Source organism: Centroberyx affinis, unplaced genomic scaffold, assembly GCF_046629955.1.
Source record: "Centroberyx affinis isolate AG114_WGS23_722 - 3 ecotype Tasmania unplaced genomic scaffold, CSIRO-AGI_Caff_v1 ptg000723l_1, whole genome shotgun sequence".
Lineage (NCBI taxonomy): Eukaryota > Metazoa > Chordata > Actinopteri > Beryciformes > Berycidae > Centroberyx > Centroberyx affinis.
The window spans coordinates 346,007-373,998 of NW_027279340.1; the positions used below are offsets into that span (position 1 = coordinate 346,007).

General features: G+C 40.8%; 2 protein-coding genes across 4 annotated transcripts in view; one reads left to right on the forward strand and one right to left on the reverse strand.

Moving 5' to 3' along the window:
• The window catches only part of lrba (LPS-responsive vesicle trafficking, beach and anchor containing), a 194,802-nt gene extending 175,226 nt beyond the window's left edge, over positions 1 to 19,576 (reverse strand). For all 3 annotated transcript variants that reach the window (XM_071519725.1, XM_071519724.1, XM_071519723.1), the window contains exon 1: positions 18,674 to 19,576. In XM_071519725.1, the coding sequence (XP_071375826.1) occupies positions 18,674 to 18,859 (186 nt within the window). In that variant the 5' untranslated portion in view covers positions 18,860 to 19,576. The remainder of the gene's footprint in view (positions 1 to 18,673) is intronic.
• Positions 19,577 to 22,823: 3,247 nt separating this feature from the next.
• Positions 22,824 to 27,563, forward strand: rps3a (ribosomal protein S3A). Its single transcript, XM_071519707.1, has 6 exons — positions 22,824 to 22,913; positions 23,642 to 23,745; positions 24,150 to 24,337; positions 26,015 to 26,223; positions 26,815 to 26,924; positions 27,400 to 27,563. The coding sequence occupies exons 1-6, from the start codon at positions 22,852 to 22,854 to the stop codon at positions 27,525 to 27,527; spliced, it is 801 nt and encodes a 266-aa protein (XP_071375808.1). The 5' UTR covers positions 22,824 to 22,851; the 3' UTR covers positions 27,528 to 27,563.
• Positions 27,564 to 27,992: the final 429 nt, after the last annotated feature.

The following is a 27,992-nucleotide window of genomic DNA, read 5'->3' on the forward strand; positions in this document are numbered from 1 at the left end:
GACATTATCCAAGCCAATATTAGCCATAAGCCTAAAACTACTGAATCATATCTGTTTCAAAAACAGAAATCATTCCCCAGACTTTGTCCATGTGGAATCAGGAAACTGTCTGCAGCTGTGGCATATCCTGACACAGTTGCTCCACTCCATCCAGCTTCCTGCGAACAACTTCCTTGAACAGGACTACGTGCTATACTCTGTCACTGCATCTTCCTCCGTCTATCCTCAAATTTTGGTCAACAAGAGACACTGGCCCTGGCAACAACAACCGTTACTGCTACCCATCCCGTCTTCAACAACACTTCACCTGATTCAGATTAGCATAGACTAAGACAGGAGTAGCCCCGGGTTAGCCATTCTCTTTTGAGAATAGCAAATCCATGTCCTCAGACTTCTGACCGCAGCCTAAGCAACGCTGGTTCTGCTGCCTGAATAAAATGTAACTTATGCAATAAAGGCTGAACAAAATCAATAAGGTGTTTCCTGAAGAATTTTGAAAAGATGTGGGTGTGGGGACCATTTTGGTTCTGAGACACAGGTTCATCCCTGGATCAGTTCCAGGAGGTACCGCAGTTGCAAGAAGGGCTCTGATTTAGATATTTTGATCATGCTATGTGCAATTATTCTGTAAATTACAAATTATTTGTTTGTTTATTGTCAAAAGATAACTATTAATGGCCTACCAACACATCAAAGGAAAAAAAGATTGTGAAAGGATATTCAGGGACCCCGCATTGAGCAGTAGCTCTTAAGAAGTTAGTCAAGTCAGTTGGGTGGCAAACCAAAGTTCGCAGGAGATCAGACTCTCTGCCACTGAGAGGGTGAGAGCACACAGGCGCGACTGATCAGCCAAGTAGGAAAAAAAGAGATCTCAATGTGGTATGTTTGTACCTTGCTAATTCCTTTTGGCTCTGTACCACATAGCCTATTGTCTGAGGCTTTCAATTTTACTACAGAGTTTACTACAGCATGGATGCATCTGGAGATAAGCATCATGGCAGGGTGCCCGCTGGCTTTCACTGTGGCAGTGAAGGCATTTGAAGGTGAAGGTATCATTAGAGCATCAGAGTGGGTGGTAGGTGTGAAACGGCTGCAGGGAGTGTCTCCTACCCATCAGGGCATGGATGATATGACTACTATGATTACAACAGCACCTTGTACCAAAAGGTTGCGGAACAAATTGAATAATAATCTAAACTGGGTGAGGATGAAAGTTAAGCAGCGTCTCCATTGTTAAGGGGACACTGGCAAAGATAAAGTTCTACATACATGAGGAAGGTATTAAAACAGTTTAAGAAGTCTGTCAAAAGCTGAGGAAGGTGGTATGATACCATGCTAAATGACAAGTGGTAGATTCAGGAGATAAAGCAGGAAGTAGTTAGACGTGTTGAGGACAAAACTACAAAGCAAGTTAAAGCTTTGGTGCCTGTATCTGTTGCCTCTGTTAATGTGGCCCCCGACAGTACATGGGATACCTACATCAAAGGTAGAGTTAGAGCTAGTTATAAAGTTAGAGAGGCTAGTGTTATGTTGGGAAATGGCTTGGAGCCCCAGAGTGTCTTAGTAGTGTAGCTTGTATGGGAAAGGGATGTTGGAACTACCTATATCTTGCATTCAATGTGGAAAGGTAAGATTAGAGACAACACCAACAGTGAGGAGTGTAGCGCTTACTGTATCAGCTGAGAGAAAATGGAAGTCAAGAGAAGCAGTTCAGCAGGCACAGCCAGCACTCAGACATTGTAGGGCAGGTGCCACAAGGGCAATGAGGCTTAGAGATAGGCATTGGTCAACCTTTATGGAGTAGGGCAACTTGTCAGGGAAAAGAAAGATGGTTGTGGAGCAAATACATGGGTATGAAGAAGCGGTGAGGTATGCCAAGGCTGTCACTCAGGCAAAGCAGGGTCAACTGGGTGAACTGTGAAAGTGCAGAGAACAAAAACTTGGCTGGAGGGAGTTGTGGGCTATGGAGGCAAACCAAGAAAGATTCACGATAGGTGCAATCTGCAATGTGCCACCATCTCCCCAAAATCTCATTCAATAAGTAGGTCAGGACCCTCCCTGTCCCTTCTGCTCAGACATACTCAACATAATTTGTCAGGATATAAAACAATTCTGTCCCAAGGACGATAAAGCTGGCAACTTACCCAAGTGCTGAGGTGTCTAGCAGCAGCATTTGAGAGTGGCTGTGGCTGAATGTTGCACAGTGTTGCTAGGTATTCTTGAGTGTTAAAGGGTAGGAACTTTTTATATTATAGTATATTGATTTCTTAGCATGTTGATCTGTTGGCTTTTTAGCTTTTGGCTGTTTGCAGCATGCTAACTGACATAACTAACTGACATATTGTTTGCTCGTAGCACGATTGGTCTGGCTGTTTGTTAGTAGTGTGTTCATTAGTATTTTGATTTCCTAGGATGTTTACTTGCTGTCTTATGAGCTTTTGTTTGTTTGTAACATGTTAGCTGACATATCGTTTGCTAGTAGCATGGTTTTGTTGGCTGTTTGTCAGTAGCACAGATGATAGTAGTAGACCTGAAATATGAAAAAACATGAGAATCTACCTTATGACCAAGATAAGAGTTATATAACAATATGAAAGTATAGATGTGGTAGCCGGAGTGAGTTGTGATACACATCCGTTTCTGAACTGCTGAGCGGGCCTTTTGATGCCAGAGAGATCAGCCATTCCTTTAGCCCATAACTGTTGCTGCAATTTGCTTTCTGAATTGTTGAGTGGGCTGTTTTAAGATAGAAGTGTCAGCCATCCCGTCAGCCTATTGCTGTTGACACCAATAGCAAGATTAGAAAGTACTGACTATGGTTAGGAACTAGAGACTGGTTAGTGTAGGTGACTATCGCTGTGTTTGGTATTGAGAGCGGGTATGGAGTGGGATGGTTCTGGGATGCCAGTACTTACTGTTGAGTCTTCTGCAGGTGTCGAGGACGTAATTCAATGTAACATCCATGATGGGAAGTGCCGAATTGATAACCTCAGTGACATGTCCGCACTCACACACTCAACCTTGTAACATTTAGATTAGGTGGATGGGAATGGTGCTGTGTGGTGGTCCTGTAGATTTATGACACATAGCCTGATGTCCTCTATGGTCACCATTTATGGGTTGGTACATCATTCTTGTGACATCTGAATGAGTGCTCGCCCTGGATTATGGTACAGGGCATTGTAACATGACATCCTGTATATTGGTGAATGTTTGTTTATCTATTCATTAATTCATTCATTCACTGGGCAAACTGAGTATTAAGGCAGGACAATGAATTTATTGTATTCACATTTTTCCATCTGTGTGAGCAATTTTTCTAGCTGTTGGGGGAGGCACCACAGCTAAATGGATGTGAAGAAACACTGGAATATTTCTCATATTAAATATTCTCAGATTAAACATTCTGACATGTGGTTGCTCATTCTGCCAAAATCTTCCAGTCTACGTGAAGTGGTGCAGGCTGACTGGATGTGACTCCGGCTCCACAGGTAAATGCAAATGGTCTTGTGAGAAATCTGTGGTTTGAACCTGAGGTAGCCTCGACAACAGCTGTGCCAGTCTCCTCAGAGTACTCAGATCACACTGAAGAAAACTCTCCCCCCATGTCTACCGTACGCAGAGACTGTTGCTAAATTCTTGGGCAAGAATAAAGGGAGAGGTTATCAGAAAAGAGGCAGGCTTCCCAAAAGCCAAAATGCTGAAATGCAACAAGTTCCCACCCTTTCTCAGGGAGTTGCCCAAAAGGCATTCTGGAAAATGCAGGAAATCACTTACTGAGGAAGAAGTAGACGAGGCAGGATGAGGGAGAGTGGGTAAAACAAAAAGGTAAATTACAACACTTCATCACAAAATAACTGAACATGACAGATTGATGATACATAACAATGTAAGTGTACAGAAGGGTGGATTTTTCCTTAAAGTACTGTGTATCTGCCATGCTTATCCTTCTCAATATGATCTACAGTATGTGGAATGGGAACTAATGGCAACTAAGTCTGGCATGATCTGCATCAGTTAAGTGGGACTCCTGTTATAAAGCTATTTGTTTTCTCAGATAATTGAGTAGCTTTTTACATTTTGACAAATCATTCATCCAACTGACATGTCAAGTTAAATATCTTAGAGTTGCAATTGTAGTGATTATCTTGGTCTTGTGGGTCACAATACAGGTAGAGCATGGTACAGTGAAACCAGTGGTTGTATCTAAACTGGGCCATACCACAAACTAGCTAACTACTATCTGTCTTGCCATCTTGTACACTGAAGACAAATGGGTAAGCTAAAGACAGGAAAGACAGGAAAGGAAAGAAAGGAAACGCAGTGTTGCCAACTTCACAGAGAATAAATGTCTTGCTTTTTAGAATCTAATCCCAATTATACCAGTTTAATGACCAGAGTCTTGTAATGAGCTATAACATCTTGTAAAGCTGAACATTTAATTTACATTGATATGATCTGCATGGTTGAAAAATACTCGGCAAGCAAACTGTGCACCTTCTCATTTTGGTTTGAAATAGTCCAGCCACTTGATCCTAACAGAAAAAAAAATCCATGTGATGAACTGTCTAGATAGCAAATGGGAGTTAATGCATTTGGCAAGACAGTTTCACTAGAGATTGTTTCAGAACCAAGACCCAGACTGAACAGACTCTATAACACAGTCTGCAGCCTAACAAAGTCATGTGCCAGAATGCAGGATATCATCTTTACATTTTGACAATAAGGATCATTGTTTTGCTTATACTACAAAATATCCAAGGGCATCAGTACTTCATAGAGTATATTAATTTATAATAGTACAGTGGACAGTGCTGTTCACACAGGGCAAATAAATAACAGAGGAACACCACTGAGTTACTTTACAATCAATTAATATTGTAGTGACTAAAAGTATAGCAGTAATGTGGAGCTCAGAAAGTGTGCAGTTTCCTGTTCCTGTACAGAGCAGCAGATGGGAGCTATGGGTAGGCTACATGGCACAGATTTCTAGGACAGTTTAACTTAAAGCTTTCCAAGCCTTGCAATTAGGGCTGCATAATTCAACGTAGACAAGGTTAGGTTAGTTTATTGTATAGTATAGTATCATATAGTATAGTATATCGCAGTTTAAAGTTTCCGTCATTAATAATTGTGTAATTCAACAATACTGAAGTGTTTATTATATTTTCAATAAGTCCCGATAAGGTCCCGATAAGGTATATCAAATGCTTCCAATACATGTGACCAATCACAGTCTTTGAATACACGTACACCCAGGTGGCCAAAACGAAAGTTAAGACGGAGAGCCGGGAAATAAAGAGAGAAACATTACTGTGCATTGACCATCTTTGTAAAAATGTAGCAACAAGCAAAGTGGAAAAGAATGGATAGGCACAATTTTGGAGAGGAAAGTCCTTCTCCGGAGTCATAATGTGAAAACATGTTTTAGGTCCTAAAAGGGAATCATCATCTGTCATTTGTAGATACTTTGATTTTAAACCAGATGATGACAAACAAGTACAGACTCTGTGTAAAGTTTGCCATGGGGTTGTAGCTGCAGCCCTAAGTAATAAAGTAGTTGACCAATTTTCTGAATTTTGTAAATAAGGACCACAATATATAATCATCAATCAATAATAATCATGATTAATGATCACAATCACAATATTTAGCACAATCATCAGGATTATCCTTTTTGCCATTATCGTGCAACAATACTTGCAATGTGTGCTAATCATGGCTACTAGGGATTATGATCTTGATGTATTTGGCATAAATTTAACTTATTGTTTGTTTCAACAAATAAACTACTAAGATCATTTTGTCAGAAATTCACTCTGAGTTGTTGAGAGAGAGAATTAGGACCATACTGAAAACTTTCAACAGTAAATACTGTGTGACATTTATTTATGAGCTGTGTCTCATATGTGTAGCCTACCTATTTTCTCTGCAAATTGTGGGCCAGGCCTTGGCAACAGATGAGCTGCTGATGCAGAGAGTGTGAAAGCAGGTCAAGGGTAGAGGAACCATTTAAGCTATCAATCAATAGACCCCGATCTGTTGTAGCCATTCACAGCCTCACACGAGATAACACAGTCACCAATCTCCAAATGTCCAGTTGTGCAGAAGATTGGAATGTGGTGTCACCTGGACCTAGACACACACATTACATGCACCTACACACACATGCACACAACAAAAAGGAAAGGGCACAGTCTCTGCTAATGGCAATCTCACCAGAACACAACCCAATTTAAACCTGGGAATTCTATCAGCACAATGAATAATATGCGTGGTAATGCATGATATTATATATTATAACCAACTAAATTACCTAACAAGTATGGGTGAAAAACATACGATCCCCTAAGAAGCATAGAATCATGCACTGAATCTCATGACTAATACAGAGAAATGCAACCGTTAGGCTGCACCTAGAGCAGTTGTTTACAAGCAGGAAGAAAAAACACCTAAATGGTCACCATTGTGTCAGCATTCAGCAACAGCTGATACTCCTGGTAGACAAAGGCTGATTTGTGTGAGCTGACAATTGGGGGAAAAGCTGCCGTATTTAGACAGCACCATATCATAAAGTTTAAACAGCATAGCAGACTGGAAAAGCAGAGCAGAATCCATCTGCACTGTGTCTCTATGAAAGCCGCTACACGTAATGGACTAAACAAAGTACCAACTATAAACAGCATGGAATCATACAGTAGCAAAGCACTAGCAAAGGCAAGAATCACCTTAAACCTCTTAACACCCAGCCTCCTTCACAAGCTATGGGGAATTGCCTAATTACTGACGACTGCATGTGAGCGAGTTGCAGCTCAGAACGGTGAGGTGTCAGTACTGATAACAGCACTCTGCACTGCTAGGAGCTCGCTGCCAAGTATTATTGTATGTAAACAGATCTCAGGGAAGTTACAGTGGTTATTCCCACTGGCCCTTACAGTCTCCTGTTAAATGCCATGCACACTTTTTTAAAGACCCGCTCAATAAGAAGAAAAATAAATAAATTTGAAGCACTGGGCATGGGAGCCAATATAAGTGTGACACTGAGCCCTACACTGGGGGAGTGTATAACAATCTCTATCAAAGAGTATAATAAATATCTCCCATGACACTAATGGCATAAAGCCCTAATGAAGGTCTGTCGACTGAAATGTTGCCAATTATTTCCACATAAATTGAAGTAGCAAGAATACCAGTGCGCTCTAGTAATTTTTGATGATTTAAGACACACCTATACTCTCGTGGAACGTAGAATACATAGGTGTGCAGACTGTTTTGTAAATAATAGAAAAATTGATTGAAAAACATAAAATGAGTAAGGCAATATTATGTAATCTCATTAGAAATTAACACCATGACTTTGTTGGGCCATGCTGCATCATGCAAAGAAGAAGCCCCATTCGCCAGACTTCCTACAGCATCACATACAGTGAGCCTAAACAGCCATCTCATCATCACAAGAGACTTCCATGCGAGGTTGTGGATATCTAGCAGCTATCTTCATCTAGTGTTTACACGTGTGTGTTATCACAAAGTGAATCTCGTCTTTGATATACAACATTGATTTAATCCGTCTAAAAACAAGTCAGCATAGCACACTTCTGGGGGAAAAGATGGAAGATAATGTCACAGAACACTAGAGGGGGAAAAGACCTTTTGGGATTTAGGCACCCTGCGTTAAACCTGTTGGAAGCTCTGCTGATATCATTTTGACCTACCAAAAGCAGCAACAGTCACTCTCACTAAACAATTGTATTGTCATTTAGCCTACCTTGAGACAATCTCTGCCTCAGGGACATACCAGGTAAAACCTAAAGGCTTCAACATAATGTTTATTTTACTGAAGAGAGGCTCCATTCAGGAGACTGCTCTCCATATCATCCTTCAATATTCACAGCTTTATTAAGTATCCAACACAGACACTTCGCTAGCAGGCGAACAGTATTAGCATATCATTACACCCCCTGCTGAGAGGAGAGGACAGCGGGCCAGGAGGTTGATAGAGCTCTGCTTATTGTACTGTAGTGTTCCAAAGTGTCAATTAAACCATCATGCCAGCACAGCAAGGTGGAAGTAGTAATGTGAGTGCATGTGTGTGTGTATGTGTGTGTGTGTGTGTGTGTTGGGGATGGGGGACTGTAGACAACACTTGAGTGTTTCCCCAGGTGATTGCCCAGGCTGCATCTTGTGTCCTGTGAATGCACATCATGTTCCCTTTCAGCATCGATACTGAACTTCATGCCTTCAGGGTCAAAGGTTAAGCTCTGCACTCCAGTTGTAGTGCTGTATTCGGTAGTGACTACAAAGACATCTTGTATCTTGTGTTTGTTAATGTTTTGGAAGTAGTAACAAGTAACCAACAACACAACAGGAATATCAGAGTGGAAATGAATGTATTCAAGAGAGTCCTGGGATGTGCTGTCAGTGATTGGCTTACAATATTCAAGAAAAAGATTTCATGATGTTACCACCACGATATTGACACGGATAAGTGGCTAGAAAATGCACGGATGGGTGGATGGAGATTCCATGCAAAAGAGGTTCATCCAATGAGGTGTAATGTGTCTTACAGTTATATGGGGGTCTAAATAATGAGTAAATTGTAAAAGGCAAGATTTATATGTTAAAAACACACCTGTCTTAATCTAAATGACAAAGTGAGGCTGCAATAGAGAAGAGCATTCCATCGCTACTAACTGACAAGCTGTAGATTCACCCTTTTGATCCCAAAAAAAAAAATCTTCTCAGCACACAGAAACATCGAAACCGAAATCAAAAGAGTGAAATGCATCTTAACAGCAGCGAGCAAGCGAGCACCCTGTCAAGGGAAAGCTGGACTCACCAAAGATGTCTGACACTGCTGCAAAAAGATTCCACCTCCACCCACACCAGCCACTAAGGAGAGGAAACGTAGCGCTCGCTGCCATTCGGGGTTGCCAACGTGTGAAATTGCCTAATGCAGCTTTAAGGCCTACTTCTGCCCAGATATTTGCCCCCGCCAAGACCCTAGGTGGAAATTAAAGTTTATTTGTATGTACGTATCATAGCATTAACCTTGTACTCAGTGTGGTGTGACCTCAAAACCCTTCCCTGGGGTTCCTCACAGAGCTCTGCTGAGGACGCTGCTAGACAAGCAACTTCTACATACTAACACTAGTGTGCTTGTACATGTTCATGTGTGTGTGCATGTCCTCTAATGAGATGCTGACCTCTGTGCAAGGTAATATCAGCTTCAGGGTGTGCCCTCCACTAAGAACAAAAAAATAAAAATAAAAAAAGGTCTTACATGAACAGTATTAGGAAATCAATGTTCCAAATTGTTTGTATGTTCCCCTATCAAAAGAATGGCTCTAAAGCTCTGCAGAAAACCGATCCATGACATTCCCTGTCTGTTTGATAACAGACACACAACACACTGTGTAGTTTGTTCCCAAAAGTTCCTGAAGTACTGAGCATGACTAAAAACAAGTATCCACACCACAATCACATCTGTGTTGAATGTGTTGGTCTATGATGGAAGGCCATTCTTTTTTTAACCTTTATTTATCCGGAGAAAGTCGACTGAGCATGCATGCTTTTATCCAGCAATGCCCTGCTTCACATTCACACTTGGGAACTGCCCAGTACAGTTGGGGGTTAAGTGCTTTGCTCAAGAGCCCTTCAACAGTAGTTGTTGAGTAAGAGGAGAATGTTACTCATGCACTTTTCCTACCCACATTTTTCCAGTCGATCAGGAGATTCTAACTAGCAACGTTCTGGTCACAAACCCGCTTCTCTATCTAGGCTACCACTGCCCATTTCAAATAAGAGAATACATTACCTAACAATACCTGCATCACTGCATAGGAGATGCATTGTGTAGCGATGCAGGTGTTGCATGCATTGGACTTATTCTGCAAACAGTACATGTTCAAAATGCATGCGGACGAAACAGAATGTTGTTTTACCCTGTTTTGTTGTCAACTCTGCCAGGTATCTGTGATGAAAACAGTTCCTTAGTGAATTAACACTGCAAAGAAACTTAATGTTGTAATGTTTCAATCAGTAACCACACTGGATGAGTTTCATCATAATGTCTTTAAGCCACGGGACTGCTGTGCAGAACTGTGAACACTGCAAACTAAATACATTATAAATTAAGTGTGATCACAGCATAAGTATATTCCTTGAGACACCAGAACAATGGCTAATGCTATTCTCCAAAAAAAAAGCTAAAGCTACCAAAATAAATAGGTTCAATCTAATTATGGGTAGTGATAGTCTACATACAAACAAGAAGACTCTGCAGGGATCTATGATTGGTCCTGTGGGTGATTCTGGGGCAGAGTTTAATTACCAGGCTGTTGTCTCCAACAACAGATCCTGTTCCCAGCTTTCCCTGACATGACCAGTAGCATTCTGTTATAAATTCTTTGTCAGCTAGCACTGTTTACAGAAGAAACAATGAGGTGAAAGGTTAGAGATGTCGGGCAAGCAGTACACTACACGACTGTCCTGTTTCCTAAAAGAGTCAGTGTCACTGCGGCAATCACAGATACAGAAAAAATGATTTCATCCTTCACTGAACATGCAACAATTTAACCATGTTTAAAACCAAACTAGGCAGACTGCTGTGAACGGCTTCTGGTGGTGGTGGATAGATACTACTTAGCAAAGAATTTAGGCTTCATCTCATTACTTGAGAATGGCTCCCCATGGAAGCTAATAAAAAATAAGCCATGGATACAAGTGTACCAAAATAAGACAAGTTTTCTTTCTCAAAGGTTTGTCCCATCTGAATAACTGATTTTCATACTGACAGCTTTATGACAAACTTCCAAGTAAACAATGGATTGGATTTGTCTTCTGTATATTATCCAACTTTAAGCTGGACTTTTAAAAATATTATTTTGCTGGTAGGAAATTAATTCCATGTTTACCAACTGTACACGTAGACTAATTAGTATACAAATAAGTGTATACAATTCATGCAAAGCAATAATAATGAAAATTGTGCTCATTGAGCTGAAACTTCTATGAACACTGAACAGTTCGGTGAGGACAGTTACAGAATAGACAACTACAAGAACACAGAGTTGTCCGCATTCCTCATTCCAATTAGGAGGGTAAAAGATTAAGATTTCTTGAACTAGTTAAGCACTAGAATTGCCATCTGGACCAGATTTTCAAGATCAGTGTGTCCAAGGAAAGATGTGAAAACAAATGTAACAACTATCATATGAGCTTTTCCCTTCGAAGTTAACTGGGGCTAACAATGGTCAAATCAGTTTTTTGATTAATTACACCCAGTGCCATCCCACACATACAGTATTTAGAAATATGTTAAAAATCATCAACAACAGCTTTCTCATACAATGATCTGGAATATATTTGCTGGGTAAAATATTGCAAAGTCTTTCTGCTCTTAGCTGACACACATCTCTTTCAAACTGAGAGTTAACAATTCTGAATCCTGAGGCCATCTGTCTGTTTGTCAGCACACAGTGGGTGATGAGGCACGGTGGTGGTGCATTATCTGATCTGCTGCTGGCTAAATAACAGCAAGCCATACAGGTAAGCAGAAAACGGACACCTCAGTTATAGCTATCTAAAACCAGTTGGAACCAACTGCATTCTGCCTACAAAAATCTCTGTGTAAACACACTAAGCATGCTTAGTGTGTTGATTTAGCTGCTGCAACAGTCAAAGAGATGTTACCAATACATGTACAGTATAGGCTAGTATGACTATAAATATTCATGTGATATTGGAATTGCTTGCTGCCTCTCAGTGTTTTTCCCCAACAGCCCCCTGATGTTGTTTTTGTCAGTGAAGAGCAGAGAGAATTGCTTATCCTTGAGGTAGGCTTCCCATATGACCTTTATGTGAATGAAGTCTTCTCACACAATCTGACCAAGTACCAGCCCTTACCTGCACACAGCAGAGGTCTTGTGAATATTTATAAGCTGTTGTTTCTAATAATGGGCAAACTTGAAGATGTCTGAAAATTTGCTGATACAGGCTTCAGGCTTCCAGATTAAAGGCCAATCCAAAAAATGGCCAAACAACCAGCAAAACTGTTCCGTCTCTGCAGTAAAAGGGAACCAACTCATGTCGCAGGGACAAGGCAATGTTTGTAACCTTAAAATGTCCTTAATCCATGAATGTCTGTTTGAATCCTGTGTAAATTAGGGTTAGGGTTAAGATTTAAATCATTGGATGTAAATAAATGGTAAATGGATGGTAAATGGACTGCATTTATATAGCGCTTTTATCCAAAGCGCTTTACAATATGCCTACATTCACCCATTCACACACACATTCATACACCAATGGCGGCAAGCTACCACGCAGGGTGCTGGCACAACAATCGGGAGCAATTTGGGGTTCAGTATCTTGCCCAAGGACACTTCGACATGCGGACTGGAGGAGCCGGGGATCAAACCACCAACCTTCTGATTAGTGGACGACCCGCTCTACCTCCTGAGCCACAGCCGCCCCAATTTAACACACTAAATAAAATATTTAGTGTGTGTGTGGGTGTGTGTTAGGGTTGGGCGATATGGTTGAAATCAATATCACAATAAACGTAAGGATTTTTTTTAGATATCAATAACACGATATGGCTCACATACGCAAAATCGCACTTTAAACAATTAAATTAATGTTCATCCCATTGAACCGAATGGTAATGTTAGGTGTGATGTCAAACAAAACAGAAACTTACAAATAATATTCCTTAAAATGTTTCATACCTCATTTTGACAAAGTTTTTTAATTAAATTTGCTTGTTATCACCAATCTAAACAGCAGAATTGTGTGTTACAATATCCCAAAAATCACCATATCATGACAATATGATTCCACTGAAAGGCGATAAGCGATAATATTATTTATCGCCCAATTATCGCCCTAGTGTGTGTGTGTTATGTGTGTGCGCACGCATGCTGTCAGCCCAGTTTTTCTGTTAAGGGAAAGATGTCAAACACCAGTCTGAAATAAAATGCCTTTGTGTCACTCAGTGTTCACAGACACTTCGAGGACTGAAGGTAATGTTTGTGAAAATAAAAATCATCCCACTTAGGACTATAAACACACACACGAGTCATGCTTGTTTAGATAACAGTCCTCTTTACAGAGTGCCTGGAGAAAGGAGAGAAAAAGTCTGAGGTAGAATAGGGCTGATGTGACAGATAATAGAGAGAAGCAGATAGGGTTTCATTCATGTGTCAGATTAGAGGGTTCTTTGTTACCAGCAGAGAGGGCAGAGCGTGCCTGGAGAGAGTACGAGGCTGGTCCTCATTCCCTGGGCACTTGTGTTAAATTGTGTGGCGATTGAAGGGGCAATTTGTGTGTTTGTGGCATTCCTATTGAAGGGACAGTTTGTGTGTTTGTGGCATTCCTGACTTCATCTGCATGCACATAGGCAGGAGTGGGAATCAACAGAAGCCGCATTATTCTGTTTCAATGCTTGGGGTCATAACTGCAATGTTATCACAATTCCTGCGATTGATTTGACTGCATTTTTTAAATTATTGCACTTAAACCACTCAACGAATATATACTATATATATAACTAACCCTAACTGGAAAGAATAAGCAGGATAACCACCTTCAAAGACTCTAAGGCCTGATGAACAATGACAAACATGCTGGACAGGATTGTATTACTCTTTGTCTGATACCTTGGGTTTTACAAATCATCTTATGATTTAGCTGCAGCATTCCTTGGTTCCGCAGTAAGGGCCGAAGGGGGAGAAGCACGAGTGGCTGTGTTCATCTGCTAACAGTTAGGTAGCCTCAAAGTGAAGAGCAAAAGCAGCCTACATCTGCTGATACCAAATACAAAGCAACTCAATCATTTTTAGGACTTCAAATACTGATTCGAATTCTGCAACATAGCTATTTTGATTTTTTTTTCCTGCAGTGGTTAGTGGGAAAAGTACTAAGTAGACTATTTAAAGAAACACAGAGAAGATCTAGTTTAGAGCAGTTCATTTCTCTTCTGACAGCCATATCTCAAAGGAGGATCCTCGGCATCAGTATCAGTACAACAGATGACAAAGTGGGCAACAACGCCCCATCAAAGAGATGCTGTGCATGTTCAGCCAGTGAGTTGGAAGACAAAGAATGACACCTCAAAAAAAATAAAAATAAAAAATAATTGATTTTTCTCTCTGCCACAGATAGAGGTACGGAAGCAAAGACAAAACAAAGCGTCGATTTTTTTATGCAGCTGCAGCTTACAAAGGAAACTAAATACAGGCACACAACAATGAAATATTGATGAGACCTGAAACATTAGAGGACTTTTAATCTATAGCTATCTATCCACCTCAATATAGATTTAATAACTGCATTCGGTTTGGCAGGTTATGTGTCAGTTTAGCTGAGATTAGGCCTGCGAATGATTATTTTCAAATATCAATAAATCTAGCGAATTATTTTTTGCACTAGGCCTAATCGATTAATCTTTTAGTATATAAAATGTTAAAAAATAATAACAAATGCCAATCCCAAATTACCAGAGCCCACAGTAATGTCTTAAAATTGCTCACCTAGTCACCTATAAATGACTAAAACAATTAATTGACAAAATTCTGATCTAATTTACTAATCGTTTCAGCACAAGCTGTGGCTCATTGGATAAAAGCACATATGAAGAGTCTTGTTCCAGTCTTGTTACAAAATGATTGCAGGCCTGAAATTAAATTAAATTATTTGATGAATTACTATTAAAGTTCAAAGTCATCTTAAGAGCGCTGTCTTCAAAGCCTTGTGTTGGGATAGAATCAGGTGTGTTTCTGAAAGATTGAGTGATGCATTTCAGATTTTTTCCCCCCAAAATGAATATATAATTTGAATGAAACGTTTCATATCATCATCATCATCATCATCATGTACATAATACATTGAGCTCTAATCGTGATTACACCCTTTGTTACAGTCCCTCTGGCTCTCTCCACAATATAATATAGAATAAAGCAGAAATTGTATTAACAGTACAGGTTAATGTTTAAGAATTTGTAAATACCTTAGATATAATGGGGATGAGAGAAACATTGACACAGACACAGACACAGCCATGTAGCCTACACATGTACTCGATGGCTTCCAGTGGCCTCTGCTAGCTTTCTGGACCCCAGGCTGCCAGCCAGCTCTATGACCTTGCCTTAAGGTAAAACCAAAGTTACATTCCACGCCGCTAACTCACCCATCTCCCATGTCACCCAGGAGAGAAGCAATGAGCCCGGCTCAGGCCAGCTCTTCCCACAGAGCTATACATTAGTCAATGGTTTACAGAGTCCTGGAGGATTCTCTGCTCCACTGACTTGAAGGTAGGGCTGTACTTTACTGGCAAAAAAATGATAGTTAATGTGCAATTTTTGCTTAAAATTGCAATTGCAACAATGAATTGCAGCATGAGGACAAGGACTTTAATGGTTTGAATGTGCTGTGTTTGAATATAATGAAAGAATTACTCCAATGTGCAACTTCAACTGTAGGTAGGGTTTCATGTTGGCATCAGAAAACCTTGTTTAGAACGTCATCCTCCTATATATGGATTATTATTAAGTCAACTGACATAGCCCTTCATCACAAAAGCATGTCTCAAAAGAGAACAAGCCTACCTAGATCTAACAATCAATAATCAATAATCACAAATCGTCATCATCAGTCACTTGGATTGGCTAAGTAACCTTTATACAGTTTTGCTGGGGTTAATTCTCTTAGATAATCATTCCATTGTTACAGGAATATTGTATGGGCACTAAGGCCCTGACCTGACCTTTGCACTCCTTACTAGTTGGTACTTGGTTGCTTGTAATTTTTCATCTAGGGTTAGGGTCTAGAATGAAGCTTATCCAACTGTTGCACTCATTGTAAGTCGCTCTGCATAAGAGTGTCAGCTAAATGCTTAAAATATATTATCATTATTATGATTAGTAGTATTTGTAGTAGTATCAATATTATCATCATTATAGTTATTATCATCTGTGCGGCGCTACTGGGAGTTAACGTTTTGGAGAATATTGTTTTCCTTTAATTACACCTGGTCGAGAGCCTTAAACAATGACCAATACTGTGACCAAGAAAACCTTATTAATAATAAATAACTAAAAACGAATGTAGAAGAATCAGGTTAATATTGGCTGTTAAGTTGTTAGAAAAAGGAAGCCTAAATAGGTTTTAACTCTTCATTCTCTGATCTACTCTGCTTTAATTTTGCTTTTGTATCTGAAACAAGATTCCATGCTAGCACGGATCAGACTAAACTAAGGTAGAAAGGCGTAAAACCCCCAGGTATTGTCTTCATGAGGCACAATGCAGTGTGCGGCAGAAGTCCTTTGACCAGGTAATAGAGGTCTACACTGTAGCCTAGGGAAATGAGATACACTCTCCCTCCCTCTCCTCTGACTTCCTAAAACTCCAGGCAAAACACAAAGCTGGTATAATGAGCTGCTTTTTTTAAACTAGCGAATTCTGCTACAGTCTCTGTAACCCCAACACTCGTCACGAGCCACAACACAACCACTGTCTTCAGTCACATTATTCATGGGATAATATTCCGAGAAATCTATGCTGCATTTGACCAAACACAGTGTGTGAGTCATGCATGGAGAAGACTGTAAATTAGCTACTTCTGAAGAGGAGTCTCAGGCCTCTATGATAAATCAGATTATCACTCAATTGGAGGGGGGGAGGTAAAGGAGGTGGTGGGCACGAGAGAAAGTGTGGGGGGCGGTAAGCAGTTAGAATGAAATGCAAAGTGCCATCTCCCAAAACCTTAAAATGACATTGGCCATGCTAAACAAATAAATGACTGCAGGGATTCATGTTTAAATGCATTTCAAGCCCAGGGAGACAGGCAGATCTGCACTCTTCCAACGTTTCTGACAAATTAGATGCCTGACTGTCTCTCCAGCTCATTACTGTGCAGTAATAACTGTCCTTTTGCCTAATAAAGAAAACATTATAATACATGCACTAATGTGGCACTGCTTCATTTTGGACTGTGCATGAGAGCTAAAAACAATATTTCCCTTTGGTATTGTCAGTCAACATTTGCTGCCCCAAGTTTTTCTCTGTCTCTCATTAATAATAATAGGCCGACAGGCAAAACTGCGACCAAGGACACAACAATTATGATCCTGGTCCTTTTTAGAATAGGTTTTCAAAATTAAAATGAGTGAATGACATCTCTATCAATCCAAGGCAGCCAATATGTTTGGTTGGCACATCTAAATAGTAAAAGTATAAGTATAAAATATCAAATATCACTTTAACAAACATGAGCCTCACAAGAAATTTGCATGCCATCCTTACAACTGAAAACCCTGGCCCTTCTGACTCTCAGGCATTTCAGCACCAAGATCATCTTTGTTGACTGGCTTACAATAGAGCAAAGATTGTAACACTGAAATGCTTTTGAATAACCCAATAATTGTGAATGACCCCAATGCACTTTGCTTCATTTCAAAAATACTCATATTTCAGTTTCCATCTGGGGCTTGACATCTGAAACAAAATGATGATAGTTAGCTGCAATCTACCATCAACCTGTTTCTTTATTTTTTCTTTCTTATAGCAAGCCATGCAGACTAAGACTGACTGGCTGGCTGGTTGACGGAATAGTTCTGCGTTTTGCAGTGCTAAAGCCAATCTCCCATGAGGAGAAGTGGCTCTATTACAGTTTATTTGCCTCCACAGTGGGGGTTGGTGTTGGAGCAAACTGTGTGACTAGAAACTGGAGGATGAGCCTCCCTTTCTGAAGGACTCCATTGTGTTGCCACAGTGACAAAGCAGTTTTGCAGGTTCCACCTTCACCTCTCCTCCCCTTCCTTTCCTCCCGCCTAACTAGTCAAACTGTGGTTGAGCACGCTCTTTTTTATACTATACTTCCTTGTTAGTTTCATTCATTCACAGGCAGGTGCTGCAATGTCATTTCACAACTCGGGCAGCCACAGACCTATCAGTGCTGCACAGACAAAGCTGTGTAAGGTCTTGTGGTGGCCAATAGGTAGACAGATAAGGCCGACAATATGACTGACCTGGATATGTCATGAACCACACTTCAGCTGAATTGCTCTGCCAACTGCTCTGCCCTGATAATCCTGACAGTGGACATCATGTCTTAAGTCAGTTTACAAAATTATCAACGCCATGCTTTATCTTTGTCCCAAACAAATATGTGTGCACGCGTGCACACACACACACACACACACACACGCACACACACACACACAGAGCCAAGTCCATTATTTAAAAACAATAATAAACACATTGTAACCTGGCAAGTAAGAATTTACAAGAGATAAATATGCCGAATGAGACACTGGCATGACACAATATGTAACTAAAAAGCCTAGGTAAGGGCAACCAGGGGAAAATCATTAAGCCTATGACTCATGACACTCTTTCCAAAGTGGGCTGCCCACCATTAAGCCAATATAAACCAACTCGTGACACTTCACTATCCCGTACCATTTAGCCAACTGCAGCGCAGGGCTGCGAGATCATCAGGCCCTTTTTATGCAAATTAATTTCATGAGGAAGAGACAGCCCAGACTTTTCCAAACATTTAGATGTCACAGCAGCCTATTGTCAGTAGTAAGTCATGTCAGTAGAGCTTGTCTGAACTATGAGCGTGGCAGTGCTATCCAAGGCCTATTCTGAGCTCTCATAATCAGCTTACCAGGTTGAACACTGTCTCCACAATGTCTCGGTTGGAAACTTCCCCAACTTCCACCAGGCCGGCAAGCACAGCAAATTTCATCCTTATTCCCCTGATAGGGATCCCAGGGTTGAGCCCCACGGCGCCCGATCTTCCGTCGTTCCCATCACCTGGCTGCGAAGCACCCGGTGTCTCTTCGCTAGCCATTGCTAAGGAAGGACAGGACAGGTGGCGTTCACAGGTAAGGCACCTGTTCACCTCCAATGGACGACAATGCAACTGATGTCGGCGGAGAAACTGCCTTATCTATCTCGCCTTCAGATGAGTTGTTGACAGTCTACAGGCAAACAAAGAGCATATTTCCCTCCCCATCCAAAATAGCTTTGCAAATGAGCCTCGAAAGTGGTCAGGAAAGCGCTGGAGTAATCGGTTAGCCGTTGACACTGCGAGGCTGGAGTTGTCACCGCGACTACACAGAACTACTCCTCTTCCCTGGTCCGTAACTTGATACGAGACGGATGGATTAATGCAGTTAAAAGCCGTAAGGAAAATAGACTGTGTTGCAGGTAACAGCCATGCCAGCAAGTGAAGCAGCGCTCGTCCTCAACCCCTCTCTCCTCTCCTCTCTGTCAAATGATGAACGAGGATACAGTGACTTTCATATCCTCGGTAGTAACGTACAGCAGTGGAAGTTGCTATTGTCACTCCAAACACTTGACAGGTAGCGCGCTTGGTAGGAGCAAAACTCCCAAACAGGGGGGGGTCAAGTCCGTCAGCAGCTCCGGCGGGAGTCGACAAAGGACCGAGGTCCGCTCGGTACTCCGCAGGAAACTCCGAGACTTGCTTAAATGTCAACGTTAACCCAGTTGCATTGCATTCTCTTCCTGATTTACCCCGGTAGCTTCAGCTCGTCCCCGCCATGACAGTATAGCCCTTGAGCGAGTGGAGCATGCGCAGTTGGGAGTTGAGTCTATTCAGCTCGGTGGCTCAGGTGTGCAACACAGGTGGCTCTATGTCACATTGGGATACAGCGGGAAAAAAACAACAACGGGGCGTTAATGTATATCCAGTTACAATTAGCCATAGTCCAGTATGAAATTGCGGTTTATATTACCACTTTGACAGGGATTTGATGGAGGCTAAACCCACCCAAATTCAGTCTATCCACCCTTTTATTTGCGAAATAGAGTTTACAGGCTGACATTTTTTTATGGCATACATTCATAGTAGCCTAAATAATAAGTAGTATCAAACAGAAAAAAAAAACACAGATGAATACCTTCCTGAAAGTAAAACTGATTTTGTTTATGTAGGTGGCTGTATGCCTTAATTATGATGATCGCCGACCTCTAATGAAAAATCACATATGGTAGCCTACACAAAAATGAGTTTATAGTGACTCTACCGTACTTTTTGGCATTTTCTGTATTGTACGATTTCACTTCTATTCTTCTTCTACTCCTATAAGAACTTATAATTTTGCTGTGATGATAGCTGTATAAGATTACAATAGATCAAGGGACTGGACTTTGGAGGCAATAGTTCAACCTTTTACAACTACATCATTGAATGTAGAGACATCTAGAGGAGGGGAGTCAGGAAAGCTTTCACCATGTAGGCTCCCTGTAAGATCCAGGGCTACTGTAAAGCAGCATAAATAACCCTTACGAAAAATAACTAGGCTATAATAAATGCCCAAAGGATATTATACAAATACCACAGCAAAACTTTAAAATAACATTCAGATATCATAGGTCAAAATGACGAAATACAATAAAGGATGATAAGGTAAATTAATAATAATAATAATACATACATAAATAAATATTAATAAATGACTATAAACTACTGAGTACCATACTATGAGTCATTATACTGGGGGAATATTATAGTGATTTTGCGTTAGGAAAGACTGTTGGTTAGATTTGAATTTGACTATGCCATGTAATGAATGCCCAGTTCTCAGAAACCTAGTAGGCCTAACAAAACTGTTAGAGACTCCAGTGAATATACAATTTTCAAATGGATCCAGTCTTGTATCTTTTGTTTAAGGTAATCTAATGTGTAGCACAAGCACCACAGACAGCCTTATACCTTATGAAACAATAAGAAGGCTGTTTGAAATGTATGCAGAACTTTGCCTCTCTCTAGCACACAGAACATAACATTGGCAGATGCATGCATCCTGGGGCGATATAGAAACCAGACATTAAAGCAAAGTGACAGCTCTGCTTTGCTTGCCTTTTCAAATCAGCACCAATGACCCCATGACGTGTAAGATGTTTATGAAGCTGAGCAGATAGGCTACAATGTCAAAGAGGTCTCAGTTTCACCCATAGCTGTTAATGCATGTGGGCACATCCCAGTGCTACGGTAAAATCTGGAAAGTGTTAAAGCATGTTTCTATTTAATTGTGTGTTTCTTAGTGCATTAAAAAGATTTGTGTCCTTCCTTCTTTTCCTATAGTGGTGACTTCATAGTTGCTCAGCAGGATGCCTGAGCAACTGTGAGTTTTGTTGCCACAGAGGCAGGCATCGTCATTGCGTTGCCATTGACCTCCCAGTAACGTGTCTAGTAGTTCAGCCCTCAGGGATCCTGGGAGTCATGGCAGCCAGCAGCACCACCACAGAAGATGTATGCCTTGTCTCTGCTGTAATGACCTGGAATCAGATGACTCTTTCACTGCAGCCCTAAAGTGTTCTTTCATAAAAAGGGCTTTGAATTTAATTTACTGACCTTTGAAATGAACTTGAACAATGCCTCATTATTTTTCTGACTGGGCTCTATAGAGGAAATGAGACTCCAAACCTGAGCACATTCAGTGCATAACTTGTATATTTCACTGTAATTAAGTTTTTTTTCTCTAAAACTTTTTCTAAAATCTTCTCATCAGCACCTGACCTGAAGATAATAATTTCAGGAAATACAGTAGCCTTAAATATAGCAGGTGAACCTATTAGCCCTTGCCTACAGCTCTTCATTTGGATTATGTCTGAGTGAAGCTTGCAAGATTGACTTTGAGCTCACTGAAAGCTGAGAAAGGTAAATTAATGATGACAAGAGTAAATGACGCACAGATTAAACCCCGTAATTAAATCCATCATTTTACTCATGATGCCTGTGCAAATTATGAAGCTGACATTTGGCATGGCATGAAAGTAAATAAGCAAACGCAAATAGGCTTAAAAACAATTTGGACATAATTGCAATGCCAGATATCTCTTTGCCATGTTGTTAATAAGGAAGATCTGCAGCCATTTTAGGTGACACGATTTTGAACTTCTGCGGGAGGTATTTCTTTCCTGGATAAGAATAATCTTGATGGACATATAAGGTGTCTGCTGCAGTCTCTTTGCATCTGCCCAGTAATACAGTATTTTACTTCTCAAATTTACACTTTCAAAATATGCTGGCAGCGGTTGTTACTGCCCTGATTTCAAGGACATGCAAGGAGACATAGCATTCATCAGAGCTTTTGTTACTTGTATAGATACAAATAGACGGAATAGATATTTGTTTACATGCATTCCAGTGTTTGCTTTACCAACAGACTGATCAACAGTCAGTCAACTGTCTGATGAAGAAGACTGTGCTTGATACATCACCTAGATGTTAATAAATGTATACACCTTGGGAGCACCCTTCAGGTTGCAGACTCTATTTTTATTCCATTTTCACCAACAGACAAAAAACACATCTTCCTTTTGATACAATAACAGTGTGGGTGTGGAAGACAACTGTAGGCTACACACCTGTACCACAGAGTGGCAGGTTCTTCCTGTTCAGAGATTAAGATCTTAGGTGTTCAGTCTTAAAGTCATTTTGGTGACGTGGTTATTTCAATAAAAGGCCTGAAAAGCACTGTAAATGAAATATGGTACACAATATGGTGCACGTGACTATACGATTTCCTAGCGAAATTCATTACTTACTAAACTTTATTAATCCCCGAGGAACCATGGTTCAGTTATTTGATACAGTGTGATTTATATACTGTACCAAACACAACTCATATGTTGTGGGGAAAGGCTTTCTCAGTTCAAATGTATATATATTAGAATATTATTTGGATACCAGCAGAGGACGCCAAAACAAGCTACACAGAGCTCGCGAGATGAGGCAGGCAAATCTCATGACCTCGGTCTCTTTATTTCTCGCGGTATTTCCTATTTCCTCCTCTTTCACTCCCTGTAGCCAACATGGCAGTCGGCAAGAATAAGAGGCTGACCAAAGGCGGCAAAAAAGGTGCCAAAAAGAAGATGTAAGTAGCACAATTCACGTATCACAGTGTGTAATAGGCTTTGCTTTCTTCATTTGTGTCACTTGGAGGTTAAAAATGTGAAGGATGAAGCCGATAACTTATAGATTGTACAAGCCCAGTGCCTAAGCCCGTCGCCGGCCTCTGTGGTGCTGGACAGAGCTGTAACATGCTCTTTCGATTTCCTTCTGCCTTGTTGCATTTTGATTCCGTTGATTTGGTCAAAATTGTTTTCTTCGCCCAAGGGACTGGGGCTGTGGCAAAAGCATGTCCAAAGCAATAACGTTATGCGAGTTGGGTCGCATGTTTGGTCGCTCAGTAACGGGCAGTGGTAAAGCATAGCTAATGTTAGCTTGCGTTCAGCTAATGTAAGCTATCAAGATGGCAGTCAAATCCACCAGAGTTTGAATCCCTTGGCCAGGGTACCGGCCAACATTAATGTACACCCAGTTTATTTGGATTGAGTTAAATCGTTTGGAGAATTTGTAGGGCACTTCGCGAACACATCCGACCCTCAATTTCAGGATTAAGCTAACTGTCCTTTACAGTGCAGCTAGTCACTGCTAGCTGACTTGCTAGCAGTGTGTCAAGCCAGCAACTCCAGCTCCTAAGCCATCTGTCAACCCTCTATTGTATTTTGTCTGGTGCTGTCTATGCACATCTAACAGTTCATGGTCTGACGTATCTATGCAGCGATTTTGACTGTACTGCTTTCCCTTCTCCCCATCCAGTGTGGACCCTTTCTCCAAGAAGGACTGGTATGATGTCAAGGCACCAGCCATGTTCAACATCCGCAATCTTGGCAAGACCTTGGTCACCAGGACTCAGGGAACCAGTAAGTCTGCGTTTCCTTGATTTCTTTAGTTTAAGCCTAAATACTGAGGGATTTGGGCAGTAGCAGACGACTCTTACCTGTCTTCTATACATGAGACTGTGGTATTCATTTAAGTAAAGACAAAGTCAACTTTGACTAGACAATATAATGTGAGAGTGCCAGCATAGATGGGAGAGGAGATTACTTTTAGCAAAGATCAGTAGGGAGATTTGAAAACATGATGATATAAGTGTACTAACCTATTCAGCACCAAGGATGCCCCCAAATTAGTAATGCTTGAATATTATTTATACAGGATGACAATCTGTTTTGGTCCCAAATGTTAGCTGCTGACTTATGAGATCAACTGATTTTACCAGTGTTTTTATTGTTTGCTAACATACATGTGATACCCAACCATCCAGGAATTGCCTCGGACGGTCTTAAGGGACGTGTGTTCGAGGTGAGCCTCGCTGACCTGCAGAACGACGAGGTGGCCTTCCGTAAGTTCAAACTGATTACTGAGGATGTCCAGGGCAAGAACTGCCTGACCAACTTCCACGGCATGGACCTGACCCGTGACAAGATGTGCTCCATGGTCAAGAAATGGCAGGTAATGATCACACATTTTATATCCGTTGATAATGGTGCTGTTAGAGCAATACTTCACCTTTTAACTTGATCCTTTGTATGTAACTCATTGTATGTTATGTCCTGTTTGTTTTTTTATCTGGACCCTGAGTCTGAAATAAAGATTGAATTGAATGCCACTATAGGTGATTAGAAGTAGTGAGCCACCAACATTAACTGCTCGATGATCTAGTGATGATGATAGTGTAGAGGTTGTTGAAGCTGAAGTTTGAAACCCTTGACCGCCTGAGAAAATGTGGTTGGAGCTACCATTGAGGTGCTCTATTTTTTTGCTCTACAACTCTAGTAGTGGCCAGCAGTAGATGTATTGTGTGAGGCAGGGAGCTGCTGGAAAAGAGCATGGATGCTCAGTTGACTTTGCCTGACAAAAACAGGATAAACACTGTCACTGCTGATATTCAGGCATACCCACCAGATAATAATTTCACAGATTGTAAACGAAATTAAATATTACTTGGGTCTACTTTGCAGTGTTTGCATGTGATAAGTGTTTTTTAAGACCAGGTTTTCAAAACGATGTTAGTGGAAACCACAGGTCATTAGAGCCATGAACATTGGTGGTTCACTGTTATCTCCTAGGGGCAATTGTTATAAATGGTAAATGTGTTTTTATAAATGTGAAATATTGCTGAATCAAATGCATAATTGGTAACAAAATAGGTTTGAGATTAGATGTGAAGATCTGGCTGTTTAGACAAGATGTGACTGAGGCAGCAGTGTATTTGGGAATGGTTGAGTTCCTTGAAGGATAAATCTACCCTAAAACACTGTTAAAAACAGGTATTGGCAATGTACCTTGCATTCCTCCATTTTGTTTTATTGTGTATTTTTTTTTTCTGTGAATAATTGGCCCAACAGACGATTTCTAGCGCAGCTACAATGTCGTTTAATAGGATAAAACATCAAGAGTAAAAGTTTGGTTTTGTTCTCTCAGAATCAAACGGCAAGGGCTTCTTTCTAGATACCATTTTGGACTGATCAACAATCCTGCAGGGAGAAATCTATCAGAAGACAGAGAAACCAATTGTTTGACTGACAGTAGCGTCAATAGACATAATGCTGGAAACAACTGGCAATAACCCCATTGCTCTCCATCTACACTTAAAAAACGGAATGATAGCTTGTTATTGAATATTCAGTGGCTATTTATTTTCCACATTGAATACTTTGTAAAGCAAACAATAGCACACTGAATATATTTGTTTGCTGTAACAGGAAGAACACATTGCAACCACTGGATTAAATATTTGAGATTTTTATTAGGTATAATTGTACATTCAAATTTCCCTTAGACCGCATAATAGAAAAAAAATCTAAAATATTGAAAAGTGGTTGCAAATTGTCCATCTTTCAGTAATCATACATAGATAGATAGATAGAGCTAAATTTACTCTGGTCACGTACAAGTTCAGGTTGTCCCTCTGGGTAGGAAATCACTAATTTAAGTAGACTATGCAGGTTGAGGGAAAGTGGTTATTTAGTGTAACGAGTTATATTGTGACTTCATCACAATGTAACAAATGCATTGAACACCACAAATCTAGCAGTGTAAGAGTATGCAAGGGTGGACTTTCCCTTTTTAATATCCTCCCTATGTCAAATAAGGATTCTAACCAAGACTGATGTTCCCTCTACTCAGACCATGATTGAGGCCCATGTCGATGTAAAGACCACCGACGGCTACCTGCTCCGTCTGTTCTGTGTGGGTTTCACAAAGAAGCGCACTAACCAGATCAGAAAGACCTCCTACGCCCAGCACCAGCAGGTCCGCCAGATCCGCAAGAAGATGATGGAGATCATGACCCGTGAGGTTCAGACCAACGACCTGAAGGAAGTCGTCAACAAGCTGTAAGTAATGCACAACATTTCCCCTCTGCCCGACTTGCTCGCTGAACATCTATTCACATTATTTCGTTATGACAGCACAGCCACATAGGCATTGGTAGTAAGCCTGCAGCGTCGGTGCTGCCCCGATTTGAATGTCTCTTAAATCCGACATGGATCTTTTACCAGGGTGCGCTACTGACAGATTCATTATTTAAAAAGGGCTTTCTTCATATAGCACTTTTCTGAAATGGTTTACAAAGTGCTTCACAATTACAACACAAAAACAAAGCTACACAAGATAAGAGAACAAGGGCAACAAAGGTGGGGGTGGTATACAGACTCAGAAACTCAGAAAGAAAGAGTCTTTTATTTCTATTATCACCCTGTAACAATAACCAGCCTTGGTTCTTTTGTCAATGGCCTTCTGTAAATCCTTTGTGTATTAAAACAAAGAATTTTAAAGTGACGTCTGTATTTAGATCATCTGCCTGCTGTGAATTTGGCTTTCGGTTTAACACGCCAGTCTCCATATACTGAATAGTGTTGGGTCTCACAAAGGTAAATGGTTAACAGTGTGTACTAATGTGTTGTGTAATGTGTTTTGTGTTCCAGGATCCCAGACAGTGTTGGCAAGGACATTGAGAAGGCCTGCCAGTCCATCTACCCTCTGCATGACGTCTACGTCCGCAAGGTCAAGATGCTGAAGAAGCCCAAGTTTGAGTGTAAGTAGTACACAGCAACAACACTGGGATAGCCGTTCTCTGCTCTCATGGTGCTTTCTCCTTGAGGGAACACATGACTGTTTCGGTCCCAGATGATGATGACCTGTGATTACTTTCTATGAGATCAGCTGAAGTTCCCGTGACAAGAAAAATGGTCTTGTTTCAAAATGCTTCACTGACACAATCTGGAAAGGCAGGGACAGGTTTGGGATGGCTGAACTGGTTTCTTGATTAATTTGTTTTTGGGAAGCTGGTCAAGTCTTCAGAGCAAACTAAAAAAATCTTCCTTCAATTGGAATCAATGACTACTAGCTGTGGTGCTTTATGGGAGCTGCAGACAGGGGTCCAAAACAAATTTCCCTCCTACATCATTGTCATTTTTGACTTGAACATCCAGCTTCTTGATTTTGCTGTAGTGCACTCACTGTCCTCTAATTGGGATAATCCTCTAAGACCTGTCTTCTGTCTGTTGCAGTGGGCAAACTGATGGAACTCCACGGCGAGGGCGGTGGCGGTGGTGCTGCCAAGGCATCTGGCGATGACACCGGGGCCAAGGTGGAGAGAGCTGATGGCTACGAGCCCCCCATCCAGGAGACAGTCTGAAAACACCCTACAGATTTAATAAAAAATGTAAATGACTAGATGCTGTGCTGTTGTCTTATGTTACTGGGTTCCATTATGCGCATAAATGTGTCTTCATGAGGACAATGGCAGTCAGTACTGGTACATGTATATATTAAATTTCTAAAGTACATACACAATCCCTATGGTACAATTCATGCCAACTGTGCTGTTTACTTGGGCAAACAAACCATTTTAAGTAAGATACATTCAAAACATGGAGCCCAAACTCTTACATGCATCTAATTAGTTAACTTTACTATCACGCCTCACAGTGCATTAAGGGTAGTCACATTCTGGTCAATGTCTTTCCAGTATTTATTCAAGCCAGGGTAAACTGGTACTGGTACTAACCCTAACCCAGGATAGAAATTAGAATAATTTGCCTGCTAAATCTTGATCAAATAAACAATCTAATAAAAACTCAAACAGGGCAGTCCAACTCGG